The 16,481-nt window shown below is 46.9% G+C and overlaps 1 protein-coding gene across 1 annotated transcript in view; it reads right to left on the reverse strand.

The window, feature by feature from the left end:
* Nucleotides 1-584: 584 nt before the first annotated feature.
* Nucleotides 585-16,481, reverse strand: part of CCDC12 (coiled-coil domain containing 12) — a 74,366-nt gene continuing 58,469 nt past the window's right edge. Inside the window, exons 3-7 of the mRNA XM_007951751.2 lie at nt 3,666-3,745; nt 2,179-2,240; nt 1,899-1,933; nt 762-838; nt 585-667 (exon numbers count right to left, since the gene is read on the reverse strand). Of these exons, the coding sequence (XP_007949942.1) occupies nt 585-667; nt 762-838; nt 1,899-1,933; nt 2,179-2,240; nt 3,666-3,745 (337 nt within the window). The remainder of the gene's footprint in view (nt 668-761; nt 839-1,898; nt 1,934-2,178; nt 2,241-3,665; nt 3,746-16,481) is intronic.

A 16,481-nucleotide genomic window follows, 5' to 3' on the forward strand; every position in this document is an offset into this window, starting at 1 on the left:
GTCCTTGTCCCCTGTGGTTAACTCTGGCTGTTCCACAGAACACTGTCTATGCCTGAGGGAGATTTAAAGAGAACTCTCTCAGACTCTGTCACCCAAAGGTTTTGCAGATTACCACCGTTGACCACAGACTGGCCAGGACCTGGGCCCTCTGGGCCTTCCTCATTCCTCCAGCCTCAACAGACCTAGCCCAACACAGGGCTTACATATTAAGCACTACCTCTACCCTGTCTTGGGACCTACACTCAGCATTCCCAGGGCCCAGGAAAAAGTGGATAGGTTTCTGCTACACATAGGGGTTTGCTTATTTCTATTTCCAGATATTAAAAAAAGTTCAAAATACATCCATATGTATATGCATAGGCACACCCAAGAGTCATTGCTAGCTTCACCCTTGCTCAGAGTAGTAGGAACCACCAGAAGGCAAGGGGCTGACTTCACCCCATGTGGGGGTTTCAGATCTGATGAGGCAGCAAGTCATGCTCTGCAGGCAAACTGGAGGTGATGGCAAGCCCAGCCTCACCCCTTCCCAAGACCATCCACCTACAGAGTAGGCCTGACAGGCGGGTGGGGGGACAGGACACACCTCAGTCGGAGTCGCAGGCCTCCTGTTCAGCAGTGGCGTCCACTGCAGAGGCCAGATTGTCCTCCTGGCCTTTCAGTCTCTCACCTGAGAGAAAAAGCAGACAAGGGGTTGGAGGGAGGCTCTGTGCCTGACCATCACCTGGAGGGCACGGACTCACTTTGCCCAGTCCTGAACTTACGAATCAGCTCAGCGATGGCCCTCTGTGTCCGCTTTTCTAGCTTCTCAAGCTTCTTGGCCACATCTCTCTTGAGGTCCCTGGAGCAGGGAGATGGGGGGAAACCAGAGGCTAAAGTATGGCCTGGGTGTAGCCTTAGTTCTCTCCCTATCTGCACTAGGAATTAGGAATCACACTGGCTGGCCTGAGGGGGCTTCCCTGGGGAAGAGGCTAGGATGTTCTCTTCTCTCGCCATTCTGCACCCCCCAGAACCCAACACTGGCCATCCTCTCATTCGCACTGAGGTAGGGGACTGGCACCATAGCCCCATTAAATGCAAGGGACTGGGCCAAGGTGCGAAAGGTTCCTTAGGGATTCTCTTGTCTGGTCCCTGACAGTCTCTGTCAGGGAGCGACACTCCTTGAGGCATTGTAGGCCCTGCTCCTCTTCTGGCTACATGCTCACAGGTTTCCAAAAGTACACATGCACTTAGTCAGCTCTCTCTGGCTCTGGGTTTCCTAGGACATATGGCTCATGCTTTTGTTTCATCAAATTAAAACACCTTCAGCTGGTGCTGACACAGATTAGGCTCCTCAGAATTATGGGCCAGAGGGACCCCTGGCTCTGGCCCAAAGTAGAGTAAAAAACTGACCCTCCTAGCCTACACGGTCTCTTTCACCCTCTTTCTCAGCTCAGTCACAGGGGCACTGGAGAAGGATGAGCAACCCCATTTCACAAATGAGAAAACAGGCAGAAATGGGATAGAAACTTATGTCTGCCCTCCCCACTATCCTGCCTCTACGTTGTGGATTCCTGAGGGAAAGGTCCAGCCTTGCTCAGATGGAGCTTTCTGGGATGAGGTGGGTCCTCACCCTTCCAGAAGGGGCTTCTGGAGGAGATGGCTTTCTCCCCACTGCCTAAACCCCTTTCCCACAGCCAGCCCCTTCTCACTTTTCAGGTTTTGACACACATTATCCCCTATTATTCCCTCTCATCATTCCACTCATGTCCTTATCAGCACATATTTCAGTAATTATCTCGTATAACCACATGGCTATGCCACTGCCCCCATCCTCCCACTGTGAGGGGAGAGGGCCCGGCCTGAGGCTCATGCCTGGCACTAAGAAGCCCCTAGTCAGCCTGCATGGGGGCACCACTCACCAATCAGGCTTCCGTGGGGCAAGGTTGGCCAGATCCTGGGAAGGGAGGAGACATACGTCAGTGTTGGAGGGGCTGGCCCCGGGAGAAGTGAGAAGACAGGGGACAGAGGTGAGAAAATGAGGAAGGAGAAAGAGGAAGGAGAATGAGGAGAGGAAGTAGGGAGGTGGGAAGGGAATAAAGAAGTGGAGAGAAGGAAGGAAGATAGAGGAAGAGCAGCTGCAAGTGGAAAACGACTCTCAGAAGCAGTGAGGGAGAAAAGGGGCCGCCCCCAGGCACTTACCACTTCTTCAATGACAGGCTCTGGCTTGGCGGCCTCCAGCTGCTCCTTCACCTTCTCTTCCACTAGAGGGGGCAAGACAACATCAGAAGCCTTCAGGAAGAAGCTGCACACACCACAGCCATGAAACCACATGTGAAGGGAGGAGGGGGCCAGCAGGTACCCTTGCCTCCAACTCTCCCTTTAGCATGTAACCAGCTAGAGGCGAAGCCCTTGCAAAAGAGAGGCCTGGGTTTCCCAGATTAATGTAATCCCTTGGGATGAGGTAGAGATGGTGGAGGCACTCAGCTGAAGCAGACAGAACCCAGCCCTCCAGTTAGGAAGCATGATGCTACTTTCAGCCTTAGACTTCCTAGCTGTGAAACAAGGTTTCCTGGATAGATCCAAAGTTGTATGGTTTTGTGAAGTGCCTGGTAGACTGGCTTTTCCTACAACTTCCAGGGGCTCTTGGGCTCTGAGGAGGTCCTCTGGGTCTTGGGCTGGCCCTGGCCAAAGATGGCTTTTCTTTCCATCTACTCTCGGCGATGTGCTCCCAAGACCAAGAGATGGCCACCTCCAGGCTTGACTCAGCCACTGCATAGCACAACAGGCCTGTGAGCAGCAGGGCCCGAACAAGTCTGGACTCTAGGAGCTCTCCCAACCCCGTCACTCAGTCCTGCCATACTCTCTCAGGGTCCTCCCTGCCCTGCCTTATCAAATCCCTTTAGTCACAGGTATGAATTCCAGGCTTCTTCCTGGCCCCAAGGCATGGGATCAACTCTCCATTCCTTTCCTCTGTCCTGCCTTATTGTCCCCACTGTGCCACTGCCCCCATCACACTGGTGCCCAAAGCTGAAGCAAATCACCTGGGAAGTGCTGAATCTCAGTGGTGGAAGAAGTGGGGAAGCAGACTGGGATGTGGTCAAATGGGGAATGTTTTATTTTTTTAAAAGGTAAACGTATTTATTCCTTTATTACTTGTACTAAAAATTGATAACAAAAATAAAGACTGAGTGCATCCCCAGGGCTGGGATCTACATGATTAAGAAGCTTCCTGGCATCGATGTCCCTAGCTGCTGTGCTGCTCCCCACATCACAGTGAGACTGCTGCCCTCTGGGCTGGCCCAGATGCTGCCCCTTCTTCCCACTGCTGGACTGCCTCTCCCCACAGGACCCGTCACCCTGCCCTGCTGCCCAAGGGCCCCAGGGCCACTTCCACTTCTCAGCCTGCAGAAGCCCTCTGAGGGATGTGGTCTTTCCCAGAGCCCCACACAGGCCCCTGCAAGGCATCAACTCAGGGCCTGAGCAGAGCAGAGTGGGCTTGGCATGTCTCCCAGTGCCCTGACAGCCTCTCTGCTGTTCTCAAGCCTATTTGTGCCTCTGCTGTGAGAGGGTTTCCTGGAGGCCCGAATTCTAGCCCCGGCACTACTGGTTATTCTCCAATAGAAATCTCCACCCACCGAGGTGGATGTGACTGACAGTGCCACAGTGGAGAGAGGCAGCCAACCTACCTGCAACTGGTTTGGCTTGAGGCACCCTCCTCCTCTTCAGGTCCTCATCCTCTGGGACATAGTTCCGTAGCCTCAGCTCCCTAGGAGAGCAGAGAACAAGCAGAGATGAAATCAAGCGTGTGATATTGTTTCATTCACCATACACCTTGCAAGTCTAAGTGTAAAGCCACACCAGCTGCTTATTTCCAGCTCTCCTCTGGTCTCTCTATTGATGGCCTGGTAAAGAGGGAAAAGCATGGTTACAGAAGCATCACTGGGCCAGACCTCCCTCTCTCAACCTCAGCCCCCTACCATCCCTACCAATCTCTGAATTAGCAGTTGGGATAGCTATTCTCCAAATGCCTTGATGCCTTGTCCGCCTGATAGGATTATAGTTCTCTCTCATTGACTATCTCTCCTGAGTCATCTCCACTTGACAGTTAAGAGAACTGAAGGTCAGAGAGATGATGCCATTCCCCTATGGTTACACAGCAGTAGTTGTAGAGTCTGACTCTAAGCCAGGCCCAAGCTTCTGAGCTAACTCCTAAAAGAGAAGTCAGTGATCCTGGCCCAATTCCCTAAGCCCAGCTTCCTCCTCAGAGCCTTTGTACTCTGAAGCCACTGCAGAGTAGTCCCTCAAACACGAATGGCAAAGGTCTGGGTGTGCTGGGTCAGGGGTGTGAGGTGGAAAGCAAGGAAGTGTGACACATGGACAAAGTAGCAAAGTACCCAGGGATTTCCTGGGGGCCTGGCTATCTACAGCTAGTGGGGATGTGGATGGATTCCAGGAGGAGGTGACATCTGGGCCTGAGGCCAGAGAGGCAAGGGTCAAGGCATAAAGCAGACAAGAGGCTGGCCCCATAGGACTCTGGGACTGTTGGGAGAGGCAGGTGAGGGCTGTGAGGACTGGTGGGATGGAACGCAAGGCGGGGAGAGCCTCGGGCCACCCTAACAATGTGGGAATGTCATAGCCCACCCCTGCCAGGAGGTCCTTAAAATGCTACCTGGGTAGAGTCCAAGACCTCCACAAAGGGGAAGAGCCACAAGAGGCCAGAATCATGAGAGTTACACACACACTAGGTCCTGGGAATAGTGACCATGTTTTTATTTTCTTCTTATCTCAGTCTCCTCCAGCAGGGTTGGCTGCATTGAGGGATCACTGGGGGCCTCTTTGGCTCAGCAGCTCATCACACTGGAGCCCGAACCTCCAGCTGAGAAGCATGGATGTCTAGGCCTTAGTCTCCCCAACCATAAAACGAGAGCGCTGCCTGGATACATTCAAAGTTATATATATGCTAATCCATACACATATGGAATTTGCCTGCAGGAGGAAGGGCCCCTCACTAACCCCACAAGGCAGCAGGGAGAGTTCCTGGGGGCTCCTGAGCTAAGTAAAGGCAGCTAGGGCAAGATAGTGACACTAGGACAGAAGTCTAGGCCCTAAGGCACACAGAAGTGGCCTCTATCTGCCAACCAGGTAAGACTGGGATGTGGTCCTCCTCTTTCCCCGTTTCTGCTTTTGGGCCTTTTTAAGGACTACTGGACCCTCAAAAAGTCCCAGGTCTCCAGGGCAGGGAGCATTTTCCCAGCAGAAGGCCTTCCACAGTGAGAAACTCTGCAGTCTACTGAAAGTTCCCTCTGTGCCAGGCAAAAGCGTTACTGCCACCCCCAGGCCCTGGAAGGCAAGTTTTTTTCAGAAGTGAAGCAGCTGATGTCTATGGCTACCCAGCCAGCAACTGACAATGCTCTCAACACTGGGCCTTCTGATGCCAAATTCAATCTCCTATTCACCAGCTCCACCTGACTGACCTAACCCCTCCTGCACCTGCTGGGTCTCCTGGGGTCTAGATGCTCTGTGCCCAGGGCAATACCAGCATCTCCTGTGTATGGGAAGCTCATCCCACACTGCCAAGGTCTGCTTCCCCCAAGAAGCAGGGACAGACACCTCCCATCCCTACATGCCTGCTTTAGGCCTGGTAGTTTACTGCCTGAGGTCACTGAGCACAGGAAGGGAAAGAGGTGTGTGATTTGGTACACTCACTTTCATTCACAACAGGGTGGGGAGAAAAGAGGAAGAGAAACTGGGTGTGGAAAGAAAACTGTAGGGATCAGTGAGGGGGAAAAAAAAAACTGTCCTTCTCAGAAACTAGCTCCAAGCTTCCATGAGAAATTGATGGGAGAGAGGAGAGCCTGTGGGAACTTACCCAGAACTCATAGCAGCAACAAGTACCCAGCCCCACCCTATTGCCCAGGGCTTCAGAAGGCCAACTGCAACAGGGAGGACAGAGCAGGGGGAGAGGAAGAGACCAGAAGCAAGAGGAAAGCAGCATGGTTGGTGGGCTGGCTGCACAGGATGCCCCAGCTGCCCTGCCACCAGCTGTCCCTTGTTCCACCACTAGACTGAGTCTGGTCAAATAGTGAAGAATACATGGGTACTGATCACTGTGGGACTGTCCCAGTCTGGGCCTCAATTTCCACATCCGTAAAAAAGGAAGCTATGCTGGTATGTCCAGATTTACCAAGCTAGGCATAAACCCTCCTTCTTTAAAACTAATGAAGAGACTTTACCTCACTAATGCCAATTAACCTAATCCTCACTCCTACCCCACTTCACCCTACCGCCAAAGCTAAGGGTCCCTCGGAGGGGTCGAGGGCTACTGGGCTCTGCTCTGGTGCCTGGCCTTTCTTTCCAACACAGGCCTCATAGTCAACTAGCTGCAAACAACTTAAAAAAAATTGACAATATATAGTCAAGTTTTTAATATATTTATTGACCTTGGATAAGTAACAAGCCAACAAGAAATCAGAGGGGCTGTAATCACAGAGAGATGGGAAGTGCAATATGGTAAGCCTGATATTTGGCACCTTTTCTCTGGTAATATAGTGATTAAGGCATCTGGCTGCTAACCAGAAGGTGGTGGTTCAAACCCACCAGCTGTTCTGCAGGAGAAAGATGAGGCAGTCTGCTTCCATAAAGAATGACAGCCTTGGAAACCCAACAGGGGTTGCTATGAGTCAGAACTGACTAAATGGCACTGAGTTTTGGTTTTTTTTTTTGGTTCTCCCTAAAGGCAGCTGTCTATTAGCAAGAAGTGGCTGAAAGGCCAGAGACTGAGCAGAGCATTTGGCAATCTCATAGAGGCTGTCTTGTGCTAGAGACACAAAAATTAGTATTATGGCAGCTAAAGAGTAAGATTCTGGCAAACCCCCAGGTTTCCTGTTACGATACTCTCCACGCCCTCCCTATCCTGAGAGTAAACGTGAAACAGACCACTCTTCATAAGGACTGAACACAGCTTTGCATCAGCACAATCACTGACTGGCCTGGCAGATGGGGCAGTGTACATGGGCACTGGTGAGAGGAAGCCTCTTCATCACTCCTGAAAGGGTGGGTCAGGACACCTAGCCTAACTGCCTGCCAGAACCTAGAGTAATTCTCTCGGGAGGAAAAGAAATTACTCAGAACCTTAAATTATCTCTACAATGTTTTATACACACTATTCAGGCTTCAGTCAAAACCACGAGAAAGAAAGAGACAAGAGAAGTGCATCCATTAAAGATCTGATATTGGAACTGTTAGAAATGAAATTTTAAATAACTGCAATTCATAAAAGTTCAAAAGTGCAGTCTACAAGTTGGAGAATTTCAGCAGAGAATTGGAAACTATAAAAATTAATCAAATGAAAATTCTACAACTGAAAAATATAAACTTGTATAAAACTGACCCGGACTGAAATTTTCTGGATATGGGTAGGAGAAGACAGGATCCAACTCCATAGGCCCTTCCTATGGGCCTAAGGCAATGCCTAGACAATGGGCCACATGAAGTGTGGGACAATCCCCAGATTTTGAGGGCAAAGATAGAGATGTGGAAGAGAGCCAGGCCATAGCCCTCTAGCCAGCTCTCTCCCTTGTTCTAAGGGTAAAAACAAGCATTGAGTCCTATGCGAGATGCTCTGAAGGTTACAGACATGAGAGCTCCTCCCAGAGCTAACTGTCTTCTAGGGGAGAAAAAGCATATCAACCAAACCTTGGTTATATGCCTTATGGCCCAGCCCATCAGTGGAATGTCATATGGCCAACAGGACAATAAAGACACTCTGAGCTTTCATGGAATGAATGCCAAGATATACTATTAGACAGAAGAGTAAGGTGAGGAACAGTAGTATAATGTGCCACGCATGTGTTGCGGGGGATACAGAGCAACATATTTGCACATCTGCGCAAGGTCTATGTACCTCTGGCAGGAGCCAAGAAGCTGGTCTCAAAGGTAGCCTCTCAATTTGGAAGTTGGGAGCGTGTGCCTTTTAATACCTTTTGAACTTGAACCACACAATGTCTTACAAACTCAAAAAATAAAGACAAAAGATAGAAACAACCTAAATGCCCAACAGATGAATGGATAAACGAAATGTAGTACATACATATAATCAATACTACTCAGCCAGCAGGAGAAATGAAGTCCTGCTACATGCTACACTATGGATGGAGCTTGAGACATTATGCTGAGCAAAACAAGTCAATCACAAAGAAACAAATAATGTACAATTTCACTTATATAAAAAGATAAGAAAAGGCAAATGTATAGAGACCAAGTTTATTAGTGGTTACTGGAAGAGAAGACAGAGAGAAAAGAGGTTAACAGTGATGGAAAAATTGCATTGATCAAGGGCAGAGGTTTACATAGCTGATTACTGTAAGAGCTGTCCATAAGCTGTACACTTGTAAAAAGTTCAACTGGCAAAAGGTGGGTGATAGGTATATTTACAACAAAAACATAAAGCTGCTGAGGCTGCTTATGTACAACCAAACACCTTATGGCATGTGGTTCCTTGGTTTAGAGCTTTAGGGTCATGGTTTCATGGGACATCCTAGTTAACTGGTCTAATAACGTGTTTAATGCTTCTGTTCCACTTCCTAGTTTGTTGTGTAGTGCCTGGGGCCTTAAAAGCTTACAAGAGGCCATCCAAGACACAACAATTGGTTTCTATTCACCTAAAGCAACAGAAGAAGAATGAGTCAGGGACAGGAGGAGGATATAGCCTCCACGACAATTGCCTCCTTTACCATGAGACCAGAACTGTATGGTGCCCAGCTACTATTACTGAACATTGACGAAAGATTCCACAGAAGAATCTTCATAAAAAGGGGAAAGATGCAAAACAAAATTTCAAATTCTTGTTGCTAGATGACAGGTGAACCCCTGAAACTATTGTCCTGATATAATCTTTAAACTGTAAACCAAAAATATCCCCTGAAGTCATCTCAAAACTGAACAACAGTTTAACCTAACTAGTAGAAAAAGGTCTGCTTTGAGCATTATATTCTTTTAAGAACAAAGAATCACCGATAGTTGGAAAATATAGCCTTGGTGACAGAAATGATGCTAGAGATCACAATAGAATTTTGCAAGACTAACGACATTCATTGCAAATACCTTTTCTCAACAATGTAAATGGTGGCTATACACGTGCAATTTGCCAAATGGAGTACACAGGAATCAGATTGACTACATCCATGGAAAGAGGCGATGGAGAACCTTGGTGTCTTCAGCCAAAACAAAGCCAGGAGCTGATTGTGGAACAGACCCTCAACTGCTCACTTGCAAGTTCAAGTTGAAGCTGAAGACAATGAAAACAAGTCCATGACACCAAAATATGACCTTGATTATATCCCTTCTGAATTTAGAGACCATCTAAAGAATAGATTTGATGCACGGAACACCAATGATCAAAAACCAGAGGAACTGTGGCATGACATCAGAACATCATCCATGAAGAAAGCAAAAGGTCATTAAAAAGATAGGAAGGGAAGAAAAAATGAAAATCGATGTCAGAAGAGAATCTGAAACTTGCTCTTGAATAGAGTAGCTAAAGCAAATGGAAGAATCAACAGGATAAAAGAGCTAAACAGAAGATTTCAAAGAGCAGTTCAAGAAGACAAAGTTAATTATTATAACGCAATGTGCAAAGACCAGGAGTTAGAAAACCAAAAGGGAAGAATACACTCGGCATTTCTCAAGCTAAAAGAGAACTGAAGAAAAAAGTCAAGCCTCGAGTTGCAATACTGAAAGATTCTATGGGCAAAATATTGAATGATGCAGGAAACATCAAAAGAAGATGGAAAGAATGGACAGAATCACTGTACCAAAAAGAATTGGTAGACGTTCATTCATTTCAGGAGGCAGCACATGATCAAGGACCAATGGTACTGAGGGAAGAACTTGAAGCTGCAGTGAAGGAACTGGTGAAGAACAAGGCTCCAGAAATTGATGGAATACCCACTGAGATGTTTCAACAAATGGATGCTGTAGTGGAGGCACTCACTCATCTATGTCAAGAAATCTGAAGACAGCTACCTGGCCAGCTGACTAGAAAAGATCCATATTTGCACCCATTCCAAAGAAAGGTGATTCCACAAAATGTGGAAATTATTGAACAATGTCATTAATATTACATGCAAGTGAAATCTTGCTGAAGATCATTCAAAAACAGTTGCAACAGTATATTGACAGAGAACTTCCAGAAATGCAAGCTGGATTCAGAAGAGAACAAGGAACGAGGGCTATCATTGCTGATGTCAGTTGGATCTTGGCTGAAAGCAAAGAATACCAGAAAGATGTTTACTTGTGTTTCATTGACTATGCAAAAGCATTCGATTGCGTAGATCATAACAATTACGGATAACACTGAGAAGAATGCGAATTCCAGAACACTTAATTATGCTCATGAGGAACCTGTACATAGATCAGGAGGCTGTTGTTCAAACAGAACAAGGGGATACTGCATGCTTTAAAATCAGGAAGGGAGTGCATCAGCGTTGTATCCTTTCACCATACTTATTCAATCTGTATGCTAAGCAAATAATCCAAAAAACTGGACTATATGAAGAAGAGTATGGCATCAGGATTGGAGGAAGACTCATTAACAACGTGCGACATGACACAACTTTGCTTGCTGAAAGTGAGGATGACTTGAAGCATTTACTGATGAAGATTAAAGACTACACTCTACAGTATGGATTACATCTCAACATAAAGAAAATGAAAATCCTCACAACTGAGCAAATAGGCAGCATCACGATGAAAGGAGAAAGGACTGAAGTTGCCAAAGATTTCATATTACTTGATTCCACAATCAACATCAATGGAAGCAGCAGCCAAGACATCACATGATGCATCATCACACTGGACAAATCTGCTGCAAAAGACCTCTTTCAAGTGCTGAAGAGCAAATATGTCTCCTTGAAGACTAAGGTGTGCCTAACCCAAGCCATGGTATTTTCAATCACCTCATATGCATGTGAGACCTGGACAATGAATAAGGAAGACCGAAGAGCTGATGCTTTTGAGTTGTGGTGCTGGTGAAGGATACTGAAAGTATCATGGACTGCCAGAAGACCTAACAAATCTGTCCTGGAAGAAGTGCTGCTGGAATGCTCCTTGGAAGTGAGAATGGCCAGACTTAATTTGACCTACTTTGGTCATGTTGTCAGAAGGGATCATGCTTGGTAAAGTGGAGGGTCAACAGAAAAGGGGAAGATCCTCAAAGAGATGGATTGACACAGTGGTTGCAATATGGGCTCAGGAATAGTAAGGATTGTGAGGCTGGCACAGGACTAGGCTGTGTTTCATTCTGTTGTACATACGGTCACTATGAGTCACAGCCAACTTGACGGCAGCTAACAACAACTAGATGCATGTTTTATAACCACTGAAAACAATGTGCATAAAGGATTGTTCTGAACATGTAATAGAAAAATAAAAGAAAATAAGTTTTCAGTGATTATCTCCTCAGAGTGATTTTTATTTGCTTCTTTGAATTTCTGTAGTTTCCAGAATTTCTAATGAAATGAAAAACAGCCAACTAAGTGGACAAAAGGAAAGTGGCCAAAGGGACTTAATGGAGGCTGAGCTGCAAGAGCAGCCTCTGTGCAGAGCTCCAGCAGTCCCCAGCCTCTGTGACCTGATACTAGGCTGTCTCCTTGGCCAAAGGGAAGCAGAGACCAAGCCATGCTCTTGGGACTTCTTGCCCTGGAGCCTGTGGGAAGGAGGGCAGCCCAGTGAACCCAATACCTTCTAGGCCCTGCCCTTTTCACTCAAATGCCTTGAGCCCCCATAAACAGCTCTGGTGGCACAGTGGTTAAAATATCTGTCTGCTAACCAAAGACTGGAAGTTTAAACCCACCAGCAGTTCTGCAGCAGTCTGCTTCTGTAAGGATTTACAGCCTTGGGAACCCTATGGGGCAGTTCTACTCTGTCCTATAGGGTCACTGTTAGTCAGAATCAACTCATTGGCAAGGGGTTTGGATTTTGGTTTAGTCCTGGGCCCCCACAGCCCCTTCCAGGGCCATACCCACTATGTGACTGAGCCTTGCTGTCTCTCCCCCAGAAGGCAGACAGCTGCTACCTTGGAGCCTCCACTCTCACTCCCTCTGTTTCAGAGCCCCAAAACAAAGTTCAAACTTCTTAATGTGGCCCAAGCCTCACCCCTTCACTGGTCCCCATACCCTACTCGCCAATCAAATGTCCACTGAAAGGACCAGCCCCTCTCTCTGTTACTCTCTTCCCTGCCCATCAGGCTTCAAGAGCTAGTTCAATGAATGTGGAATCAGTATGGGCTATTCTTCCCTCCTGTAGGTTCCCCTTCTCACCCCAAGGCACTGCTGACCGCTCCTCTACTGTGCCCCCCTCTCTTCTCCCTGCTTGTCCTCCACATTCTACCACAGCAGTCATCACACTCCAGACTTATGGTCCCTCAATGGCTGTATGTCTGTCCTTCACACCCCGACCCTATAAGCTCCTAGAGATCTAGCTCTAGTACATAGTACTGCATGGTTCCAGGAAGGGCTTGGCATGTACCTGAATAAAGGAATTCGGAGAGGGCACTTGAGAAAGAGCTTTAGGAGTAGCCTGGGACTTTCTGAGCCTTTAAATGCCCTGGGATGACAGTGCAGTAAACAAAGAAGTTGTACTTAAGGGATGTAAAACCAAACCAAACCAAACTCACTGCCATCGAGTTCGATCTGACTCATACCGACCAGTCCTTGGGTTTCTGAGGCAGTATCTCTGCAGAAGTAGATTGCTCACTCTTCCTTCCAAGGAGTGGCTGGTGGGTTTGAACTGCCAGCCTTCTAGTTAGCAGTCAAATGCCTTAGGCATTACACCACAAGAGCTCCTAGGGGATGCAAAGAGGGCAGAAATGTGGCTAGGTCAGGGTGAGCCAACTCCTAAGTGATTTCTGTGGTCTTTGTGGCAAAGCAACAGGGTGATGCCCAAGTTCACATTCTACTGGGTCTCCTTCTAAAGAAAGGGTGCTCTTCAGACTGCTCCTCAAGAACAAGGCCATCCCCAGGAGGCTCTTGGTTCCTCCTGCCCACACATGCCCCTTCAGGGACCATAAAGAATTGGCATTTGGCTCTCCCCATAGTAGCTTCTTGTCACGGTAACAGATCACAGAGAAAGTCAAGCCCAGGATGAGCCTGACAAATTCCAAAAAGCCAGCATGGGCTAGAGAGATCAGCAACTCTGATCACAGAGGGGTTTCTTTCTTTTTTAAAATTGTTATAAAATTATAACACATTTGCCAATTCAGCATTTTTCATTTGTACAATTCAACGAAACCAACTGCATCAATCTTGTTGTATAACCATTACCATTGCCGTACCCAGTGCCATATTTTCCATCCCCATAAACAGAAACTCAATGCTAGCTAAACAAAGATTTCCTTCTTTCTCCTTCCCACCCATCCCTAGTAATCACTGTTAAACTCTGATCTTTAAACATATGCCTATTCTGTTTCATACTAGTGAGATCATACAATAATTTTCTTTTTCTGACTGACTTATTTCACTCAGGTTTTTTTTTTTTAATTGTGATTTGGGTGAAAGTTTACAGAGCAAATTCACTTTCCATACAGTAGTTCACATACTGTCTCATGACATTGACTACCATTTACCACAATGCAACAGCACTCCTCCCACTTTCTCCCCATAGTTACCTCTTCCCTGTGTCCTTCCCTCCCATGCACTCCTGCCTCCTGAGCTGTCTCCCTGTGCATACACAGCCCTTCTATTGTCCCATGATTGTTCTCTCCAAGGAGTGTATCTACCTAATGTAAATGTTTACCTCATATGCCTATCTTGTTTGGCTGGAAGCCACAGGTGTGGGTTCAATTCCAGACCTGAAGGGCAGCTAGGAGCCATAGTCTCAGTGGTTCCATCAGGCTCTATCAGACCAGCTAACCTGGTCCCTTTATTTTTCCAAATGATTTTGAGTTTTGTTCCACACTGTTCTCCCACTCTATCCAGGATCTCCTACATAGATCTCCCTCCGAGTGGTTGACAGTGGTAGCCAGGCACCATCTAGCTCTTCTGGTCTCATAGTTGTATAGGCTGAGGATCACATGGTGTACCAGTCGCTTGGGCTAATTGTTTCCATGAATCTTTGGTTTTCTTCATTCTTCTTTGCTCTGGACAAGGAGAGACTTGTCATTTCATCTAGATGGCCACTTGCAAGCTTTTAAGATCCCAGTCGCTACTCGCCAACATAGGAGGTGGAACAATGTTTTGTGTAGTATGTTATGCCAATTGAGCTTGATGTCCCCTGCAGCCATGGTCCCGAGCCCACAGTTATTTCACTCAGTTTTGTTTTCAAGGATAAACCTAGGAAGAGGTAACTTCCTAGGGAGGAAGTGGGAAGAGAGCTGTTATATCATGGGAAATTGCTGTCAATGTCATGAGACAAAATGTGTATGAACTACTGTATGGAAAATGAATTTGCTCTGTAAACTCTCATCTAAATCACAATAAAAGTTAAAAATAAATAAATAAAGTTAAAAAAAATGTTAAACCTATGTCATAGCATGTATCAAGACTTCATTTCTCTTTATGGCAGAGTAATATTCCACGTATGTATGCAGCACATTTTGTTTGCATTCATCTGTCGATGGGCAAGGAGCTCTGGTGGCATAGTGCCTAAGGAATCTGACTGCTAACCAGAAGGTTGGTGGTTCAAACCCACCAGCCACTCCACAGAAGGAAGACTGGGCAATCTACTTCTGTAAAGATTTACCGCCTCAGAAACTCAAAGCAGGTAGATATGAGTTGGAATCAACTCGATGGCGGTGAGTTTGTTTTTTTAGTTGATGGGCATTTGAGTTGTTTCCACTTTCTGGCTATTCTGAACAGTGCTGCAATGAACACTGGTGTTCATGTGTCTGTCAGCACTGCTGCTTTCAGGTCTCTTGAGGTTTTACTTTTAATGTTCAGAGTACAAAGGAACACACACACAATTAATAACCTTCTGTTACTTTTGGATCTGCACATGGAGACCCATTTCCTTGTCCACAACATAAACAACAAGGCCTTGCTTGTTGCTGCCAGAGGCCAGACCCTAGAGGCCTATGAAAATGAGGTGAGAGGCAAATATCCCAAATGGTGTGCAAGATCCCTGGCCATTTTTTCAAGATCCATTATAAAGTTCAATCCTTTGACCCAGTATCCCGCTCTGGGGAAATTATTCCATAGAAATGGTAACAAAACAGAGACCAGCAAAACAAAATGTTCCACATACAATTGTTTGTAATTTGTAACAGCCATGGGGCAGATGCTTCCCTAGAGTGCGGTCTAAGCACTCTCCATAGAACACAGCTGAGTGGGGGAAACAGCCCAAGACAGTACAGATGGAACATCAATGGAAGTACAATGACATGTACAATTTCATTACAGATAAAAACACAAGATCAGGACAACATGGACAATGGAAATAGATGGGCTACAGAGGGCTGTTTCTGATTGGTGGTGGTTTAACGTTTTCCTTTATGAAATTTGACAGTGGACTAACAGCAAATGAAGATTTTAGAGTTCACAGGCTTCCCCATTCATGAGCAATGGAGAGTGCCCTTGAGCTGTCTCAGCAAGGTGACTGGGGCCCCACTCTGGGGACAGAGTACAACTATTAAACAATAAAAGTTCCCTTCCTTTTTCCTAGCTAGCCAGCCCCACCCTCACATACCCACCCTGGATGGACCTCCTGTCCTCCTGTAGTACAGATAAGACTCTGGTCAGCCAGTGGACACAAGAACCAACAGGGCCCATGACACAGCCCTGTGCAACTCCTGGCAACCACCTTCTCAGAGGGTTGCAGGAGAAGAAATGGGAACTCCCATGTCCTATGTATGGGTCTTGATCTCCTGCCCTCTATGCCAAAGCCCATGCAATAATGAGTGGGATAATCTCCTTCCCGTTTGGGGCATCCTCACTTGGTGCCTCTCAGAGGTTGCCTCTCAGAACCACCCTTCAAAGTAAGGTATTGCCATTTTTATTTTATTATTTTATTTATTGCCATTTCCGGTTGTGGAAAACAGTCCAGAGAGATTCATGGATGTACCCATGGTCCCTAGGAGCTCTGGTAGTATAGTGCCTAAGGCACTTGGCTGCTAACCAGAAGGCTGATGGTTCAAATTCACCAGCTACTCCTCGAAAGAAAGGTTGAGCAATCTACTTCTGTAGTGATACTGCCTTGAAAACCCAAGGAGGGGTCTCTATGAGTCGGGTCTGACTCGATGGCATATAACAACAAAAACACCACCACCACCCAAGGTCCCTGAGTTGAGGGAAGAGCCAGAGCTAGAACCCAAACCCAAGTCTTTGGGCCTTGAGGTAGACCCCAGTACAGGCCCTCTGTTCCTCAAGGTGCAGCAATCACTGTAGAGCAAAGGCTGCCTGACAGAGTGAATGGGGGTCCTGCCCAGGGTGGCAGGTGGTTCTTGGGGCTCCTAGAAGGAAAAGTCTTGCTGGGCCCACCCCAGGGGGTTGCACCCTAAGCATCATCCTTGA

This window comes from Orycteropus afer, unplaced genomic scaffold, assembly GCF_000298275.1.
Source record: "Orycteropus afer afer isolate SDZICR_OR568_19922 unplaced genomic scaffold, OryAfe1.0 scaffold00311, whole genome shotgun sequence".
Classification (NCBI taxonomy): domain Eukaryota; kingdom Metazoa; phylum Chordata; class Mammalia; order Tubulidentata; family Orycteropodidae; genus Orycteropus; species Orycteropus afer.